We start from the raw sequence: 27,135 nt of genomic DNA, 5'->3' as shown, positions 1-27,135 counted from the left end.
CAGGCTGGTCCTGCGCTGTGCGATAACATTTGTTAGGCGGTGAAACATGGTCGCCTGATAAAGACAGGCAAGTACACGTGTCATATGTACATGTGTACACCGCACAGCCCAGAACAGTGCAACTTTATTTGCGTCCATAATACACGATCCCGGAGGCCTACAGAAAAAGCTGTCGCATTGCAGCTTGACAAGGCCGCAGGGCCCCGCACTGGCAACTTCACGTAGCAGTCAGCAAATTATATAATGTATATGAGCTATAGTCAGCACTCACTGAAATTCATGCATAAAAAAAATAAAACTCATTCCATATTCAGACATCGTCATACAAAGTACAGGTGTTGAAGTACTAACATTAAGCTTTCAAGACACTGTTTATCCATACAAGAACGCCACCAGAGAACAGCGCACACAAATTGCACTGCAGAAAGCGCAGATAACTCCGCAGTTAAAGTGCAGCAAAATTATACACTAACTATACTATTCTTGTTTCCCTCTTTCTTTTCTTCTTCTTCTTAGACTTATATTTACGATGACACAACAGATTCCGTACGGGAGTACATTCAATGGCAAACAAAGCGTGAGCCGCTGCGGCTCAGAAGAGACACGGCGGATCGCCTGTCCGTTATCGTTATCAATTGTCGGAACCTGAAGAATGACACTGACATATTCTCTAGCCTTCTGCGCATTTCACAACCAGATATTGTCATCGGAACACAATCGTGGCTCGACCCTGGCATATGAGATAGTGAAGTGTTTCCATCCGAATACGTAGCTTATCGAAAAGACCGTAATCACCAGGGAGCAGGCGTGTTCATTCTTGTACATGACAGAATCAGAAGTGTACCGTTATACTGTGATGTTTCTCAGATTGTATTTGGTGCAAAATATTGGTTTCTGGTGATAACAGCCTTGTGGTGGGATCGTTTTACACGCCACCATCTTCAACAAGCATAGAATCATAGTACCTTGCTGGTGAAGCAGCGCACAAACACGGACACAGTGAAGACAAGCAGGAATAGACGACACTCGCTGCACTCGCAACTATTTTATTTCGGAACACAAACTTCAAGTTTATATACCTGCGCACCCTGAGGCGTCAAAGCAAATCATGGTAAGATTAAAGGCTTTTTTTATATATATATATCGTTTGCCCGCTCATACTCGGGCGTCAAAGGCATTGCACTTATCTGTCATGGTGTGCAATCCTATCCTAATTTGTTGCAACCCTAACAACCATTTTTTTTTTCACATTTTCTTTTCTCTTCTTTTTAGTGTACTTCCAAAAACGCAACTTCACCATGGCTTAGATGTACAGATGGCTGACTTATACAACCCTCTCCCCTCTTGTGAATATGAAAGGCTTCGATTATTTCCCTGGTTAGTTGATCCTTATGGTGTGATAAAACTGTGGCATCATTGTAAAGTGGCCAGCACCCATGTTGTGAGCAGTGCCCCTTAATATGGGAATGAATGTTTCCCCCCAGTGACCTTTTGTGCTCTAAAAGTCTCGTGTTTACACAACGACCTGTTTGGCCGATGTATACTTTCCCACACGATATGGGCAAACAGTAGACTACAGAGGACCTGCACTCGACAAGTTTTTCTTTGTGCTTGACTGTGCATTTACGTCCATTTTCTTTTACTTTTGTCGAAACTCTACGATCCAGTCCGGCACATATTTTTCCGAGTTTTTTTTTTTTCCGAAAAAAAAAATAAAAGAAACATTCAGCCAACAGGTTATCAGACTAAAGAATGCAGGGTATGAAAAACATGTACTCTGTACATCAGCGTATAAGTTGATCCGTTATGTGCGCAATGGCTATCAGAAAGAGCGCAACAGACTAGAGATTGACAGCAAAAAAATTGTGTCACTACCATATGCACACAAAATTGCGCATAACTTAAAAAACGTAGGTGGCAGATACGGTCTACGAGTAGTTTTTTCAGCGCCTAACAAACTCGGAAAAATATGTGCCGGACTGGATCGTAGAGTTTCGACAAAAGTAAAAGAAAATGGACGTAAATGCACAGTCAAGCACAAAGAAAAACTTGTCGAGTGCAGGTCCTCTGTAGTCTACTGTTTGCCCATATCGTGTGGGAAAGTATACATCGGCCAAACAGGTCGTTGTGTAAACACGAGACTTTTAGAGCACAAAAGGTCACTGGGGGGAAACATTCATTCCCATATTAAGGGGCACTGCTCACAACATGGGTGCTGGCCACTTTACAATGATGCCACAGTTTTATCACACCATAAGGATCAACTAACCAGGGAAATAATCGAAGCCTTTCATATTCACAAGAGGGGAGAGGGTTGTATAAGTCAGCCATCTGTACATCTAAGCCATGGTGAAGTTGCGTTTTTGGAAGTACACAAAAAAGAAGAGAAAAGAAAAATGTGAAAAAAAATGGTTGTTAGGGTTGCAACAAATTAGGATAGGATTGCACACCATGACAGATAAGTGCAATGCCTTTGACGCCCGAGTATGAGCGGGCAAACGATATATATATATAAAAAAAGCCTTTAATCTTACCATGATTTGCTTTGACGCCTCAGGGTGCGCAGGTATATAAACTTGAAGTTTGTGTTCCGAAATAAAATAGTTGCGAGTGCAGCGAGTGTCGTCTATTCCTGCTTGTCTTCACTGTGTCCGTGTTTGTGCGCTGCTTCACCAGCAAGGTACTATGATCACTCACCAACTAGCCCAACTTTCCACGTTACTGAAGCATAGAATCATTTCACAGCCTTGCATGATCACTGTCGGTCTTATCATCGGAACTATTCTACTTGGGGTAATTTTGACATGCCTGAAGTTGTATGGCGTGACCGCTTCCTGTAACGACGAGCGCCTCGGCACTTGGCCTTCATTGAACTAACACGTAACAATGAACTTGCTCAGTTTGTAAATTTCCCAACGCGTTACGGTTCAGCTAAGTACAGTACGCTGGACTTGTCGTTTAGCAGCAATGATCATTTAGTTGAAGGAGTTACGGCAGCACCAGGAATAAGTGACCATGAGGTCGTAAATGCAACAATAGTGTGAAAGAAGTTACAGGTTAGCAAGAATTGCCCGAGAAATATTTTTATGTATGAACAGGGGAATTATAATGCCATAGACGAAGATTTACACTTATTCCTGCCAGTATTGCTCGAATACAGCAGTCGGTAAAGCATAGAAAGATTATGGGCTCTGTTCAGAGGCAAAATCCTGTCTTTGGTCGCTAAATACATTCCCTCGAGAGTGATATCATCTAGACGTAGAATGGATAAACCTTGGATTAACAAAGAACTGCATCTGTCAATAAGAAAGAAGGCCGGAGTATACAAGGCATTCAAGATAGCACCAAGTCCGAACCTATAAGACAAGCTTAGAACTCTAACTAAAAACTTGAAACAAGAATTAAAGGCAGCAAAAAAACATACTTGTCGTCGCTAGCTGATAAAATAAGATCTAATCCTAAGGAGTTATGGCGATATGTCAAAAGTAACAGAAAAGACCGTGTTGGCGTTCCGGCTCTCCGGCATGAAAGCGATATGTTAACTGATTACACAAAAAAGCTGATTGCATTAACGAATATTTTTGCTCCGTCTGCACAGCATGTCGTCATACTCCGATACCTGAATTACACGAACAATTAACTCCAATGCATGACATCGCTTTAAATAAGGCTGAAATTGGGGCTCTGTTGCGCCACATTAATCCTCATTCTGCTCATGGTCCGAATGGTACATCAAATCACGTCTTGAAGCGCTGTTCCCACAGTATTGTTCCTATCTTGGCTGCATTATTTACCAAGTCAATAAATTCTCAAAAATTACCTAGTGACTGGAATATGGCCAATGTAACTCCTATATTTAAAGGTGGTCGTCGTGATTTGGCAAACAGTTACAGACCGGTGTCTTTGACATCTGTTTGTTGTAAAACCCTAGAACATGTTATTTACTTTGGTCTTATGAAGCCAAGTCAAGTCAAGTCAATCAGTTTTATTTACATCAGTATGATGTGGGTATGCTCAGGCAAAAAGCGAACTGTTTTCGCTTGAAGAAGCCCGAGCCCGCCTACATGGCGTACAGCAAGGTCAAAAGTTTTAAAAAATAAGTACAAAATCCACACACGCTACATAACCGAGTATAATACATGAAATTCAGAACCGTTGATATAAACTCTTGGTACGTGCTCACTAATACACAATGCATAGGTGCTCACAGAGATGAAAATGTCCTTCCTATCACACTTTACCACAATGGGAATACAGCAGAGCAATTCAGAAAAATCGTTATTAGTGAAATTCAGAACAATCGATGTAAACTCGTCGTACGTGCTCATTAATACACAATGCATAGGTGTTAACAGATGCAAATGTCATTCGCGTCAAACTTGAACGCAAAGGCAATACAGAGGCTTACAAAAAAATGATTTCTTAGTGTTTGTGTACTAGATGTTTCAAGACAAAAACATTCAAATATGAATTTATTTATTAACCTTGGAAATGCATGACGCATCATCTGTCGACCATGTTCTGTACGGCAAAAGGGAATGGTCCAACGTTCGTGTTTTCTAAACGAGTATGGCGTTGAGTTTGCTTCGAGGAATGGCAATGCTGTCAAGAATAAAAATTCAAACAGCGCATAAACGACGGGACCAGAATGAGGACCTCCTCATTCTGGTCCCGTCGTTTATGTGCTGTTTGAATTTTTATTGTTACCATGCAACACCAACTCGCCCAATCCGCTGCCCTTCTGCTGTCAAGAAGTTGTCATTGTGAAGAATTGATTTTTTATATCTTACGGCTAAAAAAATTCGTATAGCTTATGAACGGGTATGATTTTGAATTGCTTAAACAATTCTTCGGTGTGTGCGAGGTAGTCAACATTTGCTTTGTAACGTACTACTTTCTTTTGCAGCATGTGTATTTTGTGCAGGTTAGTTTGAGTAGTAGTGCCCCAAACAAGGAAACAGTAGTTAACATATGACATAAATAATGTGTTGTATATTATTAATTTAATCAATACAGGTAGATAGGAGCAAAATTTCGAGAGCATTCTGACGTACTTTGATAAATTGGTTAAAGTGGAGCTAATAAGAGGGTCCTAGCTCATGTTCTTGTTAAAGACAATTCCTAGTGTTTTTACTGTGCCTACTACCTCTATAATAGAATTGGCTATTTTTAGCCTATTGTCTGGTGTAACGATGCTCTGTCGGTAATGAAAAAGTACCGCTTTTGTTTTCTTACTATTTATTATCAAGGAATTTGCTGCGCTCCATGATTTCAACTTTTCAAATACGATGTTTATGCTTGAAATGAGCAATGGAATGTTATTACCCCTAAACAAGAGACTCGTATCGTCTGCATACAGAAGATATTGTGGAAGGTTGCTGATATCTGTTGTGTCGTTTACGTTTATAATAAACAGTAGCGGTCCTAAGATACTTACTTGTGGAACTCCAGTGGTTATTGGTTGAAGGGTTGAAACATGCTGACCTATTGTTACACATTGATATCGATGCTGTAGGTAGGACTTTAGTAGACAAGCTGCAGTGCCACGGATTCCATATCCTTCTAGCTTAGTTAGTAGTATTTGAAAATTTAGGGGATCAAAAGCTTTCGAGAAATCCACAAAAACACCTATACATATCTCCCTGTTTTCAAGTGCCTCGAGGATTATCTCTTTTTGCATTAGTAAGGCTGTTTCAGTGGACCTGTTTGGGCGGAAACCATGTTGTGACGGATTAATGAGGTTAAGCTTATAGCAAAAGTTCATGAGTCTTTTATGAATTACTCTTTCTAGGCCCTTAGAAAAAATCGGCAGAATAGAAATAGGTCAATAGTTCGACATATCGTTTTTATCGCCACCCTTGAAAAGTACAATTACTTTGAAGATTTGCATTAATTTGGGGAAGCAACCTGTTGATAACGCCAGATTACATACATAAGTCAGTAGGGGGGCAATAACATTCAGCACATATTTACCTGGAATAATTTGTATGCAATCAATACCGCGTGATTTGCTATTTTTCAACGAGTTGAAGATATTACGTACCTCGAGTTCATCTGTTGGATCAAAATAAATGCTGCGGTTATTCCTAGGAATAGTGCTGCTCAGAGATTGAGGGTTTTGAGAACTGCTGACAACATCTTTAAAGAATTTGTTAAATTCTTCGGCAAGCTCTGTGCCATGTATGCGGCGGCCCTGAAAAACGAGATCTTTGATAACTGGCGACGATGGGGTTCTGTTTAGGAACTTGTTTAGTTTTTTCCACGCGTCTGCACTATATTTACTAGATTCCTGTTGGAACTGATGCTGCAGGAAGCACCGCTTTTCATTTCTCATGAAGGAATCCAGCTTATTTCTATATTGCTTAAATATTTTCAAATCGAAAAGTGACTTCGTTTTGACAAACTTTTTATATAATCTACCCTTCTTTTTTATTCGTTTTAAACACTCACGGCTGATCCAGGACTTTCGGTTGTTAGGATGTGGCTTTAAAATAATTTCACTAAATTGTCCACAGCAAATTCGCTGAAAATGGATATGAATGTTTCATACGCCTCATCTGCAGTGTCACAATGGAATACACCATTCCAGTTGTCATTCACAAGACTCGAGTAGAAAGGTTCCAAAGTTACAGGGGTGATGTTCTGGATAGTTACTGTCATCGAAGTTTGCGCTTGTGCTCTTTTATCTTCACATTCAACAAAAAAGTATATCGGAAAGTGGTCGCTTACGCCACTACGTACAACGCCTGATATTACATTTTTTACATCAATGTTGGTGATAAAAAGGTCTATCAAAGTCTCTGTGTACATTGTAACACGTGTTGCAGTTTTAGTAGTGATAGCATGACCATTCGCTTCTACTGCCAAAAGAAAGGTCTCTTGCCCAGGGCAAGATTTTAGCACATCAATGTTGAAATCACCCGCAAGTAGTAATTCCAAATTATTTACATTCACGTAGTTGAATAGCAATTCAATGTGGGAAATGAATTGATTGAATTGACCATTTGGCGGTCGGTAGATCACACAGTAGATGTATTTTCTCGATTTCAAACATAGACATTCAAAATCTTCAGTCAATAGAGACAGTTCAGGAATTATTTCACAGCTAGATTATTTTTAAAGAGGATTTCAATTCCACCACCTCGTTTATTAGGTCTATTTAGGAAGAAACTATGATATCCATCACGCCTGTAAACCTCTGTATCCGATGAATACCACGTTTCAGTCAACATTATTACATCGAAGTCAAAAACAAATTCATTTAGAAGAATAGAAAGCTCGTCTTCTTTATGCCTCGCTGATCTAATATTCAGATGAAAAGAGCTCAAGCCGATTTTCCTCGATGTATTAAATGTGGTGTTTATGTCGTGTTGAGACTGAGCCATTTTACAGGCGAGATGCAAAATATAAAAAAGTGAAGACACTGAAACCACTTTTTCCACGTCCTGAGCATTGCGAAGGTAGAGAATCGATGACGATTCATCCTTCCGTGCAAGAATACTACCATTGATTGTCCAGACAAATTTGCACCCTTTTGCTTTCTTTTCTTCAATAGCCATGCCAAGTACTCGTTTTAGTGCTGGGCAAAGGTGTTCGTTGATGAACAGGGGTGAGTTTGGTTAAAAACACAGGTCCTCAGCTGATAGGCGCATTTTACGTGCTTCTTGGAGCACAGCGTCTCGCTTGGGACGGCTCTTGAATTGTACAACGATATTCGGTACAGTGTTGGGGTTTTTTGCATGGACGCGATGACAAATTTCAATGTCGCTTTTCGCAATAGGCTCGTTTAAAGCCTCCCCTATTTTATCAAGAGCATCAGGAAGGTTTTCATCTTCAGAGAAAGGTAATTCTTTAATCTCAAGTTTCCAATTCCTTGAATACTGCTCCGAGAATAATAATATTTGGGGTTTTACGTGCCAAAACTACTTTCTGATAATGAGGCACGCCGTAGTGGAGGACTCCGGAAATTTTGACCACTTGGGGATCTTTAACGTGCGCCTAAATCTAAGCACACGGGTGTTTTCGCATTTCGCCCCCATCGAAATGCGGCCGCCATGGCCGGGATTCGATCCCGCGACCTCGTGCTCAGCAGCCCAACACCATAGCCACTGAGCAACCACGGCGGGTGCTCCGAGAAAGTCACTCGATCCTCGAGCTGTAAAACTTGCGTTCTGAGCGCTTGGCATTCTTCTAATAACTTTTCATTAGCCGCTTGGAGCTCTTTGTTTACTTTTGCCAGCTCATCACGTTCTTTCTTTCTCTCCTCGAATTCTTTATTGAAAGATTCGAGACTTGCCTTGACTTCCCTTAGCTCTTTTCTGAGATCCCGTTCATGTTTAGCTTGAAATTCGCGCATTTCCTTCCTAAGTTCAGCAGATTCACTCATCTCAAATGCAACAAAACAATGAGCACAAGCAACGGCGTTGGCAGCAGTTTGGGCAGAAGGGACAGAAATGGCACTTCACTGTATGGAAAATGTTCTAACCTGCAATGATAGCGGACAAGGTTTACATGGTCTCGTCAGGCTGCCCTTGCTGCTGCCAAGTGATCCCTCGGTGAAAGCGCGGCCCTTTTTGTAGCAGGCGCTTCCCTGGTGGACGTGACGTCACCGGCGTACTGTCGTCGTCGCGCTGCCTGCCTTCCTCGCCGACGGTTTCTTCCAACACCGATGAATACTGGCCGCGCACTTGATGCTGCAATGATAGCGGACAAGATTTAGATGGTCTCGTCAGGCTGCCCTTGCTGCTGCCAAGTCAAGCATCTTCATGACCATAATTTTTTCATTCTGACCCAGCTTGGATTTCGCATGGGATTATCCTGTACCACTCAGCATACTGAATTCATACATGACGTTGCACTCGGCTTTAACAATTGTACAGAAATAGATGCTATTTTTATTGATTTTCGAAAGGCGTTTGATGTAGTCCCGCATGACTTACTTTTGCACAAACTATCATTTCTTGGCCTCTCCAATTCACTTTACGATTGGATTAAAGATTATTTGTATAAACGGCAGCAAAAAGTGGTTCTGAACGGTGCGACGTCAAGAACGGTTAATGTTTTATCGGGTGTGCCTTAAGGGTCGGTCCTTGGGCCGTTGCTGTTCCTCATATTTATCAATGATTTAAGCGAAGGCTGTGTTTCAAATATCAGACTGTATGCGAATGATTGCGTTGTGTACCATCCTGTGTCTTGTGCCGAACATACGAGTGTGTTGCAGTTTGATCTCGAAAAAACTTGTTCATGGTGTGCCAAATGGAAAATGTATTTAAACGTAGCAAAGTGTTATCATGTTAAATTTACGAACAAAAAAAAAGGTGCCCAGTTCATACTCCCTAAATAATGTTTTAGTGCAATGCATTGACGAAGTCAAATACCTGGGCGTCCCTTTTTCTGCGGGATTAGACTGGACATCCCATACTGACGCAACAAGCGCTAGAGCGTGCTGCCTTTTGCACCCTTTCCAGAGGAACTTCAAGTATGCGCCAAGAGCATTGAAGGAATCTTTGTATCTTACAAATATTAGGCCGGTGTTAGAATACGCTTGCGCAGCATGGGACCCTTTCACAAAAGTTCTTGAAGATAAGTTAGAGCATGTTCAGAAAAGGGCTGCAAGATTCGTCACGGGCATCTACGGTTTCAAGATTAGGTTCACAAATCAAGGAAAATCTAGGATGGAAGTTGCTGTCCACACGCAGAAAAATAATCAGGTTAAAGCTTTTACACAACATTAACAGCGGTAACACAGGAATCAATAGGAACATATATTTAAAACACCTTATTATCAATCTAAAAGACGTGACAATTCCAAGAAAATACCGGCCTACCAAAGTCGTATTATTGTATTGAAGCTTTCATTCTTTCCGGGAACAATTACAGAGTGGAATTTGCTCCCGCTTGATATAGTGTCTGCACCCAATTTTTCATCTGCCATAGAGAACTTTACGTGGATCTGTTTGACAATATTTCCAGTGTGCCATTTTAGACATTGTGTAACAAATTTTATAAACGGATGTTGTTAGTATTGGATGTGTTGTCTTTCTTTACGAATTACGATGATTGTATTTTCATTACCACAGATGATATGATGCCGTTGTTCGCGAAGTTGACCTTTATGTTTTTAATTAACTCCCCTACGATAATGCCCGACTCGGGCGCTGTAGGTATTTGTAATAAATAAATAAATAAATAGAAATACGCGCTAAAGTAGTTTCGAAGGTCCACAAAAGTAATTTTGTCGGGCTCTATATTTTGTTTCTGTAGTGCATTCGATAACCTTGGCAGCCTGTTCTTTAACATTTGTAATGCATATGTTGTCCTACATGTATCTATTGCCCATATTTCAAAATTTCATGTATTGTATGTAATAGAGCGATATTTCACTTCGCTAACTGACGCAAGAAACAGGTAATATTTTTTATCTGTTGTTTATACCTCTTGAACAGGCAATAATCAGAAATATTTGTTACTGGCATTATGTTGTAGCTGCGAAATAAGGGCTCAGATGGATAGTACTTGGGTACATCCGCAATAACTGGCAGAAACTTTTTTGCAAAACATGGATCTTTTGCAGATTGGTTTTTGTCGTAGAGGCCCAAACTAGGTGACAATTTTTAAGTCTAGAACGAAATAAAGTATGGTAGATTAGCATCATTAGACTGCGTGGTAGTATGCTTGCATTCCCATATATGAGGCCAATTACTTTATTTCATTTCTTATTTATTTATTTGTTTCCAAAAGCAAGGAGGTACGTGGTTGTGGCGGAAAAACAAGGAGAGTTTTGTTGCTAACTGATCTATGTGCTCGTCCCAAGACAAGGTATTGTGGAAGACAACACCCAGTGTTTTAATAGAAAGTACTATTTCAATTGGAGTTGAGTTCAACAGAACCCTTTGATTTAATGTTATCTTCTTGTTTCTAGCGTGAAGTAACACTGCCTTTCTTTTGCGTACATTAATTTTTAAGTCATTTTCTTCTGTCCACTTTTCAAGCTTACCCAGGATTTCGTTGGCCCTGCGAACTATTCGGTTGGTTTCTTTTGCTGACAAAAATATACTCGTATCATCTGCGTTAATGACGAATTTTACTTCTGGACATATACTTACAATGTCATTTAGATAAAGATTGAAAAGAAATGGTCCCAAGATGCTGCCTTCAGGCACGCCACAAGAAACTGCTAATGAATCCGAGTGAAAGCCTTCTATGTCTACAATTTGTTGCCTATTTCTTAAATATGAATAGATTACAGAAGCAGCAACACCTCGCATACCATGTCGTTCTAGCTTCTTAATGAGCAGTTCGTGATTAATAAGGCCAAAGGCCTTTGAAAATTCTCTAAAGATGCGCAGTATTACATTTTCTTTTTCGATTGGATCTGATATATATAATATCTACTATATATACGCTCTATGTATACTATATACTACAGGCCAATTGCAGTTCTCACTGTGTATTCAAAACTTTTTGAAGTGTTGCTTATGCAAGATTTTCAATTTTTTTGAAACACAATGTTATTGCGCGATGTCAATATGGTTCTAAAAAAATAACTCAACTGAGCAAGCGTTACAGGTTATTAAAGATCGAATAATTGTTTACATCAAACAGAAAAAGTTAACGCTTGGCCTGTTTTTGGACCTCAGAAAGGCGTTTGATGCGATTGACCACTATATCTTAAGTGAAAAATTGGAAAGATACTTAGTACGAGGTGGCGCAAATGATTTGATAAAAAGTTATATAGGTAATGGAAAACAGTTCGTGCAGCTGGGAACTACTGCATCTGACAAGCTTACCCTACATCAACGTGTCCTACAAGGTTGAAAATGAGGACGGTTACTATTTCTAAGTGATGTTAATGATATTACTGATTTACCAGGTTCCCAAACGCTGGCAATGTATGCAGATGATACAAATATGTTCTTTACAGAAGATAACACAACAGAATTACAGCAGTGTGCAAATGAATATACAACTTTGTTATCTGACTCGTTGACGATGAACTCCAGCTGAACGCAACTAAAACAACCTACATTATATTTAGGGCGCCTAATAAATTGAGGGTTGAACAGATGTTAAATTTACCAACTTCCTTATTAAACAGGTCAAACAACAAAAGTTTCTGGGAATAGATTTTAGAGAAGAATTGTCGTGGAACACACATGTATATTTCCTTTGCGGTGAATTATCAAAAAACATCGGGATAATCTATAAAATTGCACACCTGATCCCTCTATGGCTGAAAAAACAACTATATAATGCACTTATTTATTCAAAGCTTTGCTACGTACGGGATATTGGTTTGGGGTACACCCCCAAAACAAATTACACGAAATTGATTGCCTCACAAAAAAGAGTGATTCGCTTATACGCAAATTACTATGGGTGTTTTTGAGATCTACGAACCGGTCCACTATTCCAAAAATATGATATGCTGCGTACGGACAGGATATCTTATATGCACATTCTTCTAGAAATCTGAAAGAGAAAGCCCGACACACAATGGAGTGAACGTAACCTCACCAGATACTTCTTGCGACTAGGAGAATGCCAGCAAACTTTAGAGTAGGAAAAAATCGAGAGGCAGACATAGACAAAGAGACAGAAAGGTGGCTGGACTAACAACTTAACTTTATTCATGAAAACAACGTCCCCCAAGTCCGTACTGAACATGCGCAGGCACAACCAAACAAAAACACGGTCAACACCTTATCTATACACGTCTACAGTTATCAAGAAATAAAAGCTATTTCTTGGTTAGGAACAGAGATGGCGCGCTTACACACTTCTCGGGGCCAAGTTTATAGATGCGATAGGTTTCAATCAGTTCTCTTTCCTGCTGAGTCTTAGCCTTCGCCAAGATTGAAATGTCATTGCAGATAGGATCACAAACGCACTCCTTACAATGCAGCGGGAGATTACCTCCTGTGCCTGTGGGTATTAGATTTGCATGCTCACGCATGCGATCATTGAGACAGCGACCGGTTTGTCCTACATAATCTCTACCACATGTCAAAGGGATACTGTACACTACACATGTGTCGCACGTGCGGTGCTTCACAACATGCTTGGTATTGCACGTACTCTTTCGCGAACTGTGCTGCGAGACCCTACTGCAAAGTTTTGCAAGCTTACAAGGCGCAGAACAAACCAAACCGATGTTGTTTCTTGCCGCAACCTTTTTCAGTCTATGAGAAATGCCATGTACATACGGCATGACCACCAAGTTCTTTTTTATTTTGTCTCGCACTTTGCGATCCTCCCTGTTTTTTTTCAAACGCTTCTACACAGATTCTGCCACTGCAGTGATCGAAGTCTTTGGATAGCCTGCCGCTAACAGTCTCCTTTCTTGCAGGGTGGCACTGTCTTGCATTATATGCGTACAACTCTTTTCCACCGCATTCGACAAGCACAAAGAGGCTATGCCACGCTTGACCAGTTTCGAGTGAGCGGATTGGTACGGTAGCAACGTCTTCTTAGTTCTTGGACCAGGATTCAAGGAACGTTGCAAGAACCTTCCAACAGGCTTGCAACGTTCCTTGAATGCCCTTGCCACTGAGGACCCATTCGGCATTGACAGTTCAAGGGTAGTGATCGACGCTTTGAGATCTGGAGTGCTAACAGAGAACACGGCATTTTCTGTGGACATTGAAGAGCTGTATTATTATATTCCGCATGAAGAACTTTTTGTGGCAGTGAGGGAAGCTATCGAATGCCAAGGAGAGACTTCTTTTCAAGGTAGTTGTGGCCTCTCGACTGAGAGTTTTATGGAACTGTTACCTTTTTACTTGTCGGCAACTTTTGTTAAATTCGATGGCAAGATGTTTTTACAGAAGAATGGTATCTGTATAGGGTCAAGTGTTGCGCCGGTACTGTGCGGTATTTTCTTAGCGAAATTCGACAAGTCTTTGTCAGACGCCATTACCGATTACCGTGTTGCCTGGGTGTTCAGGTATGTCGACGATTTCCTGGTTCTCTTAAATATCAGACGAAGTGATTGTCTCCCTGATATCATTTGCAGTATTTTATCAGTTTTTCAGCATTGCTCTCGGCATCTTAGTTTCACCCACGAGGCACCACAAGAAAATTCCATCAAGTTTTTAGATTTGACTCTAACCTTTCACCCTCAAGGTCACACTTGCTGGGCTTATAGTCCAAGAACTAAGAAGACGTTGCTACCGCACCAATCCGCTCACTCGAAACTGGTCAAGCGTGGCATAGCCTCTTTGTACTTGTTGAATGCGGTGGAAAAGAGTTGTACGCATCTAATGCAAGACAGTGCCGCCCAGCAAGAAAGGAGACTGTTAGCGGCAGGCTATCCAAAGACTTTGATCACTGCAGTGGCTGAATCTGTGTACAAGCGTTTGAAAAATAAAAACAGGGAGGATGGCGAAGTGCGAGACAAAATAAAAAAGAACTTGGTGGTCATGCCATATGTACATGGCATTTCTCATAGACTGAAAAAGGTTGCGGCACGAAACAACGTCAGTTTGGTTTGTTCTGAGCCTTGTAAGCTTGCAAAACTTTGCAGTAGGGTCTCGCAGCACAGTTCGCGAAAGAGTACGTGCAATACCAAGCATGTTGTGAAGCACCGCACGTGCGACACATGTGTAGTGTACAGTATCCCTTTGACATGTGGCAGAGATTATGTAGGACAAACCGGTCGCTGTGTCAATGATCGCATGCGTGATCATGCAAATCTAATACCCACAGGCACAGGAGGTAATCTTCCGCTGCATTGTAAGGAGTGCGGTTGTGGTCCTATCTTCAATGACGTTTCAATCTTGGCGAAGGCTAAGACTCAGCAGGAAAGAGAACTGATTGAAGCCTATCGCATCTATAAACTTGGCCCCGAGAAGTAGTGTTCCTGTATATGCTCCCTGCGGGAGCATATACAGGAACACTACCGAGAAGTGTGTAAGCGCGCCATCTGTGTTCCTAACCAAGAAAGAGCTTTTATTTCTTGATAACTGTAGACGTGTATAGATAAGGTGTTGACCGTGTTCTTGTTTGGTTGTGCCTGCGCATGTTCAGTATGGACTTGGGGACGTCGTTTTCATGAATAAAATTCAGTTGTTCGTCCAGCCACCTTCCCGTCTCTTTGTCTATGTCTGCCTCTCGATTTTTTCCTACTCTAAAGTTCGCTGGCATTCTCCTAGCATAACCATGTACCAACTAGCCCAACAAGCCACTCTCATGACTTCTTGCGACACAGCATACGACATACACAAGAAGCAAGGACTAATCACGGGAAAAAATTTTTTCTCTATCAGTCCACAAAAATAATTAACAGGTACAGTGTATCTGTATCCCTAAATACTTCTTTACAGATACTTAATAAGGAAAAAAGAGATTGATTAAATAGGGAATACATGTAGGTTAAAATTCAATAAATGAGTGTTAAAACGAAAAATGCTGCTGCCATGAATTACATGTTCTTTCTTTTCAGGATTCACATGATATGATTTCATTTTTTTTTTGGGGGGGGGGGGGGTTCTGTATAAACAAAAATATGTTTGCATCCACGTCCTCTTGCCAGTTCTTTATTATTTTTGGCACCCAATTAGGATGTCTTTTTCATGTTTTTGAGCGTGTTGTTGCTGTATATTGCTCTATAAATTCGCTGACGTCTATTTCATGTATAATTGTACAATTTTAACACAGAATTAGACTCTGAAATGCTGAGTTATACTTAGCCGTTGCTGTACAGTGTACTATAAATTTGAAGAATCTAATGACCATGGACATTGCTACCATGATATTTCAGAGTAACCAACGCTGTTGTAACGCGTAATCCTGTGTATATGCGCGTGATCGCCTGCCAAACCTGTCATTCGTGGGGGTTCAGTCTCTTGTAAGGCTTTATACCATTAGTCTCTGTCTATCCTATCAATAAATTACATTCAATTCAAATGCCTTTAGTCTCAGTATGCCCTGGTTTGAGTGAACGAGAAATAAAATTTAATTCAATTCAAACCTTGTTTGCTACCATGGGTATGCCCGTCATGGTACTCCTAAATTAGGTATTATAAAGGAGATTTATTGGGGTTCGTAGCAACCGCGGGTTCTAGAATGCACCGAGCAGTTCGTCAGCTCGAGCCTCTGCTGCGCGCTTGATGCTGTCGATGCTGCTGACTGTGTTCGCATGTTTGTTTTCTTCCTTACAATGACCCCGCGGAAATAAAGGAGCCATTCTGGCGACTTAGTTTTTTGAAAGGACCGTAGAATGGGAATACGACTTGAGACGCTGAACGTGGACGACTTCGCGGTTACGACGTCGCATGTCGGACGATGGCGCGAGTGGCTCAACTAGGTAATTAACCGGTGGTGTTCTCTCGAGAACGCGGTTTGGCGCGTCGTACTTCGGAAGGAGTTTTGAAGCGATCCCAGGCGTGTGGTGTGGCACTAACAACCAGACGAGGGTGCTCAGGAAAAAAGTAGGAGTCCAGTTTCGGGCATCGTGAACGGCTTTTGACGGTTCTGGTCATCCGAGGTGAATCGGCAGGCCAGCTGGCGACATTTCTCGGCATGTCTGGCGGCTTCCGAGATCGGCAGGCATTCAGATGGGTCCGGCCGGTAGAGCAGAATGGTGTCAATTGTGTGCGAAGAATGACGGCCATAAAGAAAGTAAAAGGTTGATAATCCGGTACTGGCCTGAGTCGCGGTGCTGTAGGCGTCAGTGACAAACGGAAGAACTAATTCCGATTAGAGTGATCAGGTGAGACATACATGGCGAGCATGTTCCCAAGAGTTCAATTAAAGCGTTACGTGGTATCATTAGTCTGTGGGAGATAAGCAGTACATTTACGATGAACAATAGCGCATTCAGCTAGCAGTTGTTCGATGACGTCAGATAGGATAGGTCTCTGTCGCTTAAAAGTTCACGTGGACCTCTATGATGAAGGACAAAACGGCGAAGTATGAAATTGGCGACCTCTTGCGCTGTAGCATTCGGTAGAGCAGCAGTCTCCGCATAACGGGTTAAGTGGTCTACCGCAATGATTATCCACCTGCTGCCGGTAGGAGTCAACGGAAGAAGCCCGTAGAGATCTATGCCCACGCGATCGAAGGGTCGGGATGGGCATTGTAAAAGCTGGAGTTCACCAGCGGAGTTGTGCGGTGGCACTTTGCGGCGTTGGCACTCATGACAAGAGCGGACAAACATTCGAACAAAATTGTACATTCCCCGCCAGTAATAGCGGTGTCGCAGTCTTTCGTAGGTCTTGAAGACTCCCGCGTAGCCACACTGAGGGTCGACGTGGAACGAGGAGCAGAGCTCTGATCGCAAGATTCACGGAATGACGAGTAACCAGGTGCGTCCCTCTGGGGCATAGTTGCGTCGATGTAGAAGCAGGTCTCGAATCGCAAAATAAGGAACTTGCCGCCGAAGCGTACATGACGCCGGAACTTTCGACGTATCTGAGAGAAGGTCGAGCAGAGATGCAGTCCAGGGATCATTACGCTGTGCAGCAGTGATAGTGTCAACGTCCAGAGAGGATAATGTGCACTCGCAGGGGGAGTCTTGACTGGCCTTCGGGGGAAGCGGTGATCGGGATAGCGCGTCAGCGTCGGAGTGCTTTCGCCCGGAACGGTACACCACGCATATGTCGTATTCTTCGATTCGCAATGCTCAACGGGCAAGGCAGCCCGATGGATCTTTGAGCGTCGACAGCCAACGTAGTGCGTGGTGGTCGGTCATTACGTCAAAGGATCGGCCGGATAAATATGGGCGAGACTTGCCAAGCGCCCACACAATGGCCAAACACTCCTTTTGTGTAACGCTGTAATTCGTCTCTGCCTTGGTTAACGTGCGCCTCGCGTATGCGACGACGTATTCTGTGTGGTCAGGTTGACGCTGTGCTAGCACAGCGCTAAAGCCTGCACCACTTACATCGGTATAGATTTCTGTTGGCGCTTGAGGGTCAAAATGGCGAAGAATGGGTGGCGTCGTGAGAAAACGGCGCAAGGTTGTGAAGGCGTCGTCGCACGCTGGAGACCATGATGAGAGATCTCTAGTGCCATCAAGGAGCTGCGTGAGAGGCGATATAACTGACGCAAAGTTTCGAATGAATCGCCGGAACAGCAGAGGCCGATAAAACTGCGTAGCTCTTTCATAGTCGTAGGTTTTGGGAACGCAGTAACCGCGCGTAGCTCCTCGGGATCCGGGCGAATGCCGTTTTTTGACACCACATGGCCTAAAATTGTGAGCTGACGAACAGCAAATCGACACTTCTTCAGGTTAAGGTGCAACCCGGCGTTGGTCAAGCAAGTGCATGAGTACGTGCTGGTGGCGGAGCAGGTGCGTCGCGAAATCAGGGGTGAACACCACACTGTCATCAAGATAGCAAAAGACAGATTTTTCATTTGAGGCCACGCATAACATTACTCATCATTCTTTCGAACGTAGCAGGAGCGTTGCGAAGTTCGCAAGGCATGACGGTGAATTCATACAAGCCGTCTGGTGTAACAAAGGCAATTTTCGGGCGATTCGCCTCTGCCGTCGCAACCTGCCAGTAGCCTTACCACAAATCTAGCGAAGAAACTAACTAGGCTCCCTGCAAACAGTCCAGAGCACCATCGATTCGTGGTAATGGGTAGACGTCGTTCAGCGTGATCTTGTTCAACCGTCGAAAATCAATACAGAAGCGGATGGAACTGTCTTTTTTGTGACGAGGACCACGGAAGAGGCTCATGGGCTTTGGGAAGGTTGAATGACGCCTTGACGGAGCATGTCATCGACCTTGTCTGCAATGACGTGACGTTCCGTAGTGGACAAGCGATATGGTCTTTGTCGCAGCGGTGAGTGAGAGCCAGTGTCTATGTAATGCTCAACCGTGTATGCACGGCCAAGAGATGTTTGCGCAACGTCGAAAGAAGGGTGGAAGTGCTGAAGAAGTGCGAGAAATTGAGATAGATGCGAATACGTGAGATCTTCGGCGACGAATGGGCTGAACACACCAGTCCATGTTGAGTCGGGTACGGAGAGGGCACTCAGTTCATGAACGGCAGTAGAAGGCACTTCGCCGAGCACAGAGACAATTCGTGTTGAATCGACTGACTCGACGTAACCAAGGCTTTCGCGGCCGAGCAGTGATAGCGGCGATAAAAGTTGATTGTAAATGGGCGTCGTGCTAACACCGGCGGCAAGGTCAAGAGCTGCAAAGAAAAGGAAGCGCTTTTCGGGTGACAAAGGGATGAGAGGGCATGAGAAAGACATTCCCGTCGGATATGATACTACAGAAGACTGGTACGAATGCTGAAGAGCCCGGGGGAATACAGGTGTCTTCTTTCACGACAATTTTAGCTGCAGGATGAGCATCGACGGAGACCAGGTCACCAAGGCGGAAAAGTTCAATCTCAGCCCGAGCGCAATTGATGATGGCATTGTGGCGTGAGAGAAAATCCCATCCTAGAATAACGGCGTGGGAGCACGATGAAATAACTGTGAATTCAATCATGTACAAAACGTCCTGTACGGTCACACGGGCAGTACAAGCAGCGGTAGGGCGAATAGGTTGAGCACTCGCCGTTCGAAGCGACAACCCAGACAGAAACGTGGTCACTTTATGAAGCGAACGGCAAAACCTGGCATCCATAATTGAAATAGCGGCACCGGTATCGACAAGGGCGATTGTAGCGACATCTATAAACACATCAATGACATTGGCAGGTAAAGGAGGAGGACTTCAGCATGTCGACACTTGCGCAGTTCTTGCCTCAGGAACTGCGTCGTCTAGTTTCCCTCTTCGTTAGAGACGGGTCGTTGACGCTTAGGTGAAAGCAATCGCCGACGTGGGGAGGGTGATCGGAGGCATTGGAACCGAGGACGGGGTCCGGGAGTGAGCTGGCGATGGGTCGAAGGGTCCGTAAGGCGCATTTGAATCAGGCGTCACATACGGCACTCGGCGATCGCCATCGAACGCCTGCGATCGGCGGCGGCAGAACCTTGCGACATGACAGGGATACCTACATGCGAAGCATATAGGGCGATTGTCCGGCGTACGCCACGGGTTAGCGACGGCAGTGGTAGTCCAGGGAACCGGAGGGGGAGGGCGGCGCACAGGCTGCTGGAAGCGACGCACGGGCACAGTGTCAGGGGCCATTGCAGCCACCGTAGCATAAGTGACTGGTGTAGTCACATCCTGCTGGTGAACAGCAGGCAGCGCTTCCACGACCTCTTCATGCATCACGTTACGGAGATGAGACGCCAAAGTGCTGGCATACTCCTGAGTGACGGACACAAGAGATAGCTGTCGTGCGACTTCTTCGTGCCCTAAATGCTTGATTTGGGTTATGAGGCTTGTTCTGGGCCGATGGTCACGCTGCAGGGTGACGCCGTATTTGGTGTGGGATGTCGCCTTCTCAGAGCTCGCTGCTTGCGTAATTCATCATAGCTCTGGCGCAAGCTGATGACATCGCCAACAGTGTGCGGGTCTTTGGCCAGAAGCATCTGGAACGTGTCATCATCGATTCCCTCAAGACGTGCTTGATCTTTTCCGCTTCCATCATGGCAGCGTTCACGTGCCTGCACAAATCTCGAACGTCTTCTACATAGCTGGTGAATGTCTCGCCCGTGTCCTGTGCGCGTGTACGCAAACGCTGCTCGGCTCGGAGTTTCCTGACGGCGGGTCTGTCAAATACTTCTGTAATCGACGTCTTGAACGCTGACCATGTTCGGATATCCCTCTCGCGATTTCTGAACCAGTGACTGGCCATGCCCGCGACGTAGAATGATGCGTAATCCAGTTTGTCCGAGTCAATCCATTTCTTGTGAACGCTCGCCCGTTCGTAGGCCGACAGCCACTCTTTAACATCGTTGTCATCGGTTCCGCTGAAGATAGGAGGCTGCCGCTGGCAAACGGTGTCAGTGCAAGGGTTGGGTGGCGATGGAAGAGTCTGCTGGTCGGCATCCGGCATGGGGGAGGGTACCGTCCGGGAACGGAGTTCCAGGATGGTAGAATGGACCGTTATCCCGCATGGCTCCACCATTTACAAAGGAGATTTATTAGGGTTCGCAGCGACCGCCGGTTTTAGGACGCACCGAGCAGTTCGTGAGCTCGAGCCTCTGCTGCGCGCTTGATGCTGCCGGTGCTGCTGACTGCGTACGCACGTTCGTTATCGTCCTTAAAGTATGTCTAAGTACTAAGGTGGCAACAGAGTGGCCACCCAGGCTGGCAAGAAAGAATGCAATTGTTTGATTTCACTCAAAATGAAGTCTCCTATCAGCAATTTAATTATTTACTTTCAAATATTCTCCTTAGAAACATCTCATGGGTATATAACTGCATATGGTCACCGCTATACGTGCATTTTGCTTTTATGCCATTCATAATAAATTCTACACTCACTGCTTAACCTTCAATTCCTTGCTGCATCAAGTTAACCCCTTATGCACAACCTTTTTTGCACAGGGTAAGAACTTCATTCATCGCTGAGCACTTCATTTCAGGTTACCTTTTGTTTGGAAAGTTTACAAGCTGCAAGTATTAAATTTCGTATACGCATGTTCATGCCTCACTTCATCTTTGGTGGGTTTATACATATAAAAACAAAAAAGAAAAATATATTTCATGCGTCCAAGCACACTTCAAATTGGCAGAATGAAAAAAAAAGCACGAGCAAGCAAATGCAAGCATATCAGCAAGCTGTACTCGGAGCCTTACAGGCGTGCCCTGTGGTAAAAAGGGGAGTTTCGAGCTGTATTCCACGGCGGATGTGCGTGTGTTCCGCATTCTTGCAAGCTGTCGCTAGCATTACAGAAATTGCGCCATCGCGCCGCGTTCGGCGTTCAGAGCCGAATTCTCGTTTCAGAGCTAGCCTGATTTATGTGAACCTCAGTGAGTTTCGGGACGATCTCTTTCTGGTTCTCCAATTACATTTGCAATCATAGCTTCCATTACCGTCCAGGATTTTCTTCTACGTCGCCCGACAACCTAAGCAGCGAACCCACTAATGATGTTACCCGCCGTGGTTGCTCAGTGGCTATGGTGTTAGGCTGCTGAGCACAAGGTCGCGGGATCGAATCCCGGCCACGGCGACCGCATTTCGATGGGGGCGAAATGCGAAAACACCCGTGTACTTAGATTTAGGTGCACGTTAAAAAACCCCAGGTGGTCGAAATTTGCGCAGTCCTCCACTACGGCGTGCCTCATAATCAGAAAGTGGTTTTGGCACCTAAAACCCCATAATTTAATTAATTTTAACTAATGATGTTGACACGTGTACTTATGTTTATCGGGCGATCACGTCTCGCCACTTAACAAATTTTATCGCACAGCGCGGGACGCACCTGCATGTATCCGAAGTTTCTGGAAAGTTATCGATGCTTCTGTGCGCTGTCTGTTGTCGCCGAACCTTATGTTATCTGATTTCATCGCCTGACGCGAATGGCGTAGAACTTTGTGGAAGGCACGCGGGTCCCAACGATTAGGCTGGAACATTCGACGACTGCTGTATACCAGCCGACGCGCTTTTCAATTCAATTCAATTTTTATTTCCAGAATTACAAAGTGTTCTGGTGGATACCATAGGCTAAAAGCTGTTGGAAAACAGCTTGACTAGGCCGATGGTCCATTACAAGGCATACATGGTGGTTGCATCAAAATTGTAACATTGTTAGACACTCAGAATAAATTAATTACATAAATGCACAATCGCAAGACCGAAAATTATATAAAGACTAAGAGAAAAAAAACAGTTAATACATAATTGATACATCAGAAAAAATGGAAGTACGTGTGTAAGGGTTAATAATAAGGCTAATACAAGTCGCTCTGTTATAGAGAGTAGATAGTACTAACTAAAAAGAAAAAAACACACATTCGATACACCAGAAGATAGAATTACATGTGTATGGGTTACAATATCAGTAACGCGTACAGTTGCCTCTGAAAGAACGATAAACAATCACTGATCACATGTTTACAAAATGCATTCGCAGTTCCTTCGATGAAGAGGTATATGTACCTTTATAGTTATTTAATATATGTCGTAGATTATGTTTTAAAGACTGTAGGCTATATTTATTTCGAAACCACGGGACATACCATGTATCACTATTTCTCGTATTGGAAGAATTGAATTTTGGTGTCAAAGATGCAGTAGACACTAGGAAATTTTTAAAGGCAGTATTTGAGAAATAAAATGAATTTAGAAGGCGAAACGTGTAGAAATATTCTATTTTTATAATTTTATGCTTTAAGAACGCTGGCCGCGTTGTCTCCAGATAACCCATGTTGTCAATGTGCCGAATCATTTTCTTTTGCAAAGAAAGGATTTTCATGATGTTTGTCTTTCCTGTAGTCGCCCACACAAAGCTACAGTAATTTAAATGGGAAAAAAATAAGGCATAATAAATGTTCAGTTTTGCTTTGGTTGGAAGAAGACGCCGACATCGAGACACAACGCCTATGATAGCAGACATTTTTGTGCAGATATTTTCAACATGTTTATCCCAAGTAAGGTGCGAGGAAAAAGTGACGCCTAATATTTTATGTTCATCGACAATTTGCAGTTCTTTACCCGCACACACTAAGGTTTGATTACTAGTAATAACTTTATTTTTTCGCGAAATAACATTACTTTTGTTTTCGTAGGGTTTATTTTTAGGCAATTAGCGACTGACCATTCAGATAGTTTATTGAGTAGAAAGTTACATTTTTCTATTAATTCTTGTGAATTCGGACCAGAAATGAGAAGATTAGTGTCATCGGCATACACGATAAATTTTACAGTTGTATCAATATTAGTAATGTCGTTAATATAAAGGTTAAAAAGTATAGGACCTAGTACGCTCCCTTGTGGCACGCCATTTAGTAAAGGAACAAAACTTGACTTGTCGTTTTTTATACATACTGATTGTTTTCGATTAGTAAGGTAAGACTCAAATAATGCTAAAGGAATACCTCTAATGCCATTCTGTGATAATTTCCATAGCAAAATTTTATGATTTATACAATCGAATGCATTACTGAAATCAATGAATAGTGCCAATGTGAAGAGATTTCTTTCTATGTTTTTTAGTACATGCTCCTTGAGTGTGAGCAAAGCAGTTTCTGTTGACCTACCTTTACGAAAGCCGAACAGAGCACTAGATAGAATGTTTTGTCTGTCGAAAAAGTTTGATAAGCGAGAAAAAATAATCTTTTCTAATCCTTTGGAAAATACTGGAATGATTGAGATGGGTCTGTGATTTGATACGGCGTTTCTGTTGCCTCCTTTAAAAATTACAGTTACCCTACTCATTTTCATCATTTCTGGAAACACCCCAGACTGTAAAGCTAGATTAAAGATATGCGTTAAAGCGGGAGTGATGTATTCTAAAACATACTTGATAGGTTTTATTTCGATATCATCAATGTCAAGAGCTTTACTATTTTTAAGGTTCATGATAGTGCTAAATACCTCAAATTCACTAGTGGGATTGAAAAATAAGCTGTTAGAAACGGAAAGAAACGATGACGTATCAGACCGAGTTTGCTGTGGCACGGTTATACTTCCAAAGTACTTATTGAAATGGTTTGCGAGTGCTAAACCTGAAATTTCATTGTTCTTATAGATTATCTTGTCTGGTGAGGTAGCATGCTTTTCGCGGCCAAGAACCTTATTGATAATGCTCCACAAGGTTTCAGGATGTTTACCAGTGGCGTTTGCAAACAGATGCTCATGATAAGCATTCTTAGCGCGTCTAAGTTCCGTATTTAGTTTGTTTCTCTGCTTTTTAAACAGTGTCAGCGTTTCAGGCGAGCGTGTTGTAAGAAATCTATGGTACAGTTTATCTTTGTGTTTTATCATTTTAAAAAGTTCCTGTGTAATCCAGGGTTTTCTTATTTTTTTGGATTGCTTAATCTTTTTGAAGGGAAAATGTGCGCTGTAGATTTGTATGAACGCTGACATAAACTTGGAATACGCGACATTCACATCACCTATTTCGTATAGGAAAGACCAGTCATAATTGCAAACTGTGCGTTTGAAAAGATCCATATTTCTATCAGTTATATCTTGTATAGTAAACACATTTGACTCTGAACAACTTTTTCTCACATTGAAACGATATGTCATAAACACAGGACAATGATCACTGACGTCCGACGTTACTGTTCCAGTATGCTCTACGACAGTGTCAATATTCGTTATAAGAATGTCGAGACATGTAGACGAGGACAACGTAACACGAGTTGGTGTGCTAATTAGGTTTACAAATCCCGCACAGCTAAGTCTATTAGTAAAATCCAGTGTAGCAGCAGTATTTTCAAGAAAATTTATGTTAGTGTCTCCCCCGCAGACAAGTCGAAATTCGTTAGCAGATACATATTCCAGTAAATTATCAAAGAAATTAAGAAAGGCAAAAATATTTCCATTTGGCGGGCGATATACGACCGAAATTATATCGGAGTAATGTTTAAGCGTTAAAATTTCATAGTCGTTTGTTGTTTTACAAAACTCTGATACTTCTTCACAATTCCATCTCGACGAGACATAGATTGCTACACCCCCTCCTCGCCTATCAGTTCGATTTAAAGCGCAATCAGCATAGCCATCAAGGTACAGCCGAGCACTGCTGTCATGATACCATGTTTCGGTTAGCATAATGATATCGAACTTGAAGGAAAACAGATTTAAAAAATTACTAATAATGTCTTGTTTGTTGACTGCAGATCGAGCATTCAAGTGTAGAACGGAAATGCTAGAATTAGATTGTAATTGTAAACGATGCGGTAAGATGAAATCGTGATATTCCATGGCAATTTTTAGTGAGCGTTCCCAGTCACGTCAGAAACAGCAGACGTAATCCTAGCAAGATCGCGTTCTTCCGATATTTGCACAGCATCAGATGTATCACTTTCCCTTGCATAGATTTTCCCGTTGCTGGTCCACACAGATTTCCATTTATGCTCATATTTCCTTTTCACTGCCATGCCAAGCAGCCTCTTTAGCGCTGGGCACAAATGTTCATTCACATAAACGGGGCATGTAGATTCCAATCGTAGGTCTCTGTTTGTGATTCTTGTCTTCTTTGCTTTTTTCAAGGTGGCGTCACGTTTAGCTCTAGATTTAAACTGAACGACAATATTTGTTTTATCCGGGTTGCGTGTTGGAACACGGTGACAACACTCAATGTCAGAAGAACTGATTGGCTCATGGATTGCAGTGCCTATATCAGTCAAAATAGTAGCAAGGTCCTCATTTTCTTTCTTTACAACGCCCTGTATTTCCAGATTAGCGTTTCGTGAGTACTACTCCGAATGCGTGAGTCGCCTTTCAAGTTCACCTTCTTTTTTTTCCAGAGCAGCACATTTAGCGCGCAGTTCGTCATTTTCCTTTGCCTGACTTGAATTCTTTGAGACCTCAGAATCAAGCTTTTGTCTCATTTCCTTGATTGACTCATGCAAAAATTCAATACTCTTACTCATTTGGCCTTGCTCATTGCGCACCTCCCGGATCTCGTTCCGAAGGTCACGTTCTGATGCATCTTTGAAGGCTTTGAATTCTTGTTTAATTTCTTTGAGCAATTCAGCTCTTATATCTTCCTTCAGCTTTGCAAGTTCCTTAGCCATATCGACAATCCTAACATACAGCAATTGATGCGCGAAACAAGCAAACACACACTCAAACTTGGCAGTGGTGACGACACTGTATGAATATAAATGCAAATGTATATGTACAGTGGGCACTAACCTGTAGTAGGAACAAGCAGTAACCTTTAGTTGAGCGCCAAGCAGCGTGGTCACCACTGCCAAGTAAAAGGACGGGTGGCTGGTAGTCTGCTTTTATAGCAAAAGCGGTATCGCAAGATGCCGAGATATGCCCTGGAGCTGATGATAGGCACCACGCCTCCTGGTGGTAGCCAGTCCAAAGGCTACGCCTCCCGTGCTTCCGCTGACCACGGCGATGCACGTGACGAAAGACCGCTTCTTTCCAAAACGTCGGAATGCAGCTCCAGCAGAAACGGCGATCTGTAGTAGCAACAAGCAGTAACCTTTAGTTGAGCGCCAAGCAGCGTGGTCACCACTGCCAAGTAAAACTGATCCCACTGATCAGATTTTCGACGATCGCCGACCGTGTTCGCCGCTATCGTTGTGCTATAAGTGTAGCCTCTTTTCTGTGGGCAGAGGTTCGCCCAACAAAAGTTAGTTTTGTCGT

At 42.9% G+C, this 27,135-nt stretch overlaps 1 protein-coding gene across 1 annotated transcript in view; it reads right to left on the bottom strand.

Annotated features, from left to right (window-relative positions):
• Positions 1–8,360: 8,360 nt before the first annotated feature.
• LOC135920155 (uncharacterized) overlaps positions 8,361–27,135 on the bottom strand; it is a 173,385-nt gene continuing 154,610 nt past the window's right edge. Inside the window, exon 4 of the mRNA XM_070521069.1 lies at positions 8,361–8,693. Within this exon, the coding sequence (XP_070377170.1) occupies positions 8,508–8,693 (186 nt within the window). The 3' untranslated portion in view covers positions 8,361–8,507. The remainder of the gene's footprint in view (positions 8,694–27,135) is intronic.

Source organism: Dermacentor albipictus, chromosome 6 (genome assembly GCF_038994185.2).
Source record: "Dermacentor albipictus isolate Rhodes 1998 colony chromosome 6, USDA_Dalb.pri_finalv2, whole genome shotgun sequence".
Taxonomy (NCBI): Eukaryota; Metazoa; Arthropoda; class Arachnida; order Ixodida; family Ixodidae; genus Dermacentor; species Dermacentor albipictus.
This window is presented reverse-complemented; position numbering and strand designations above follow the sequence as displayed.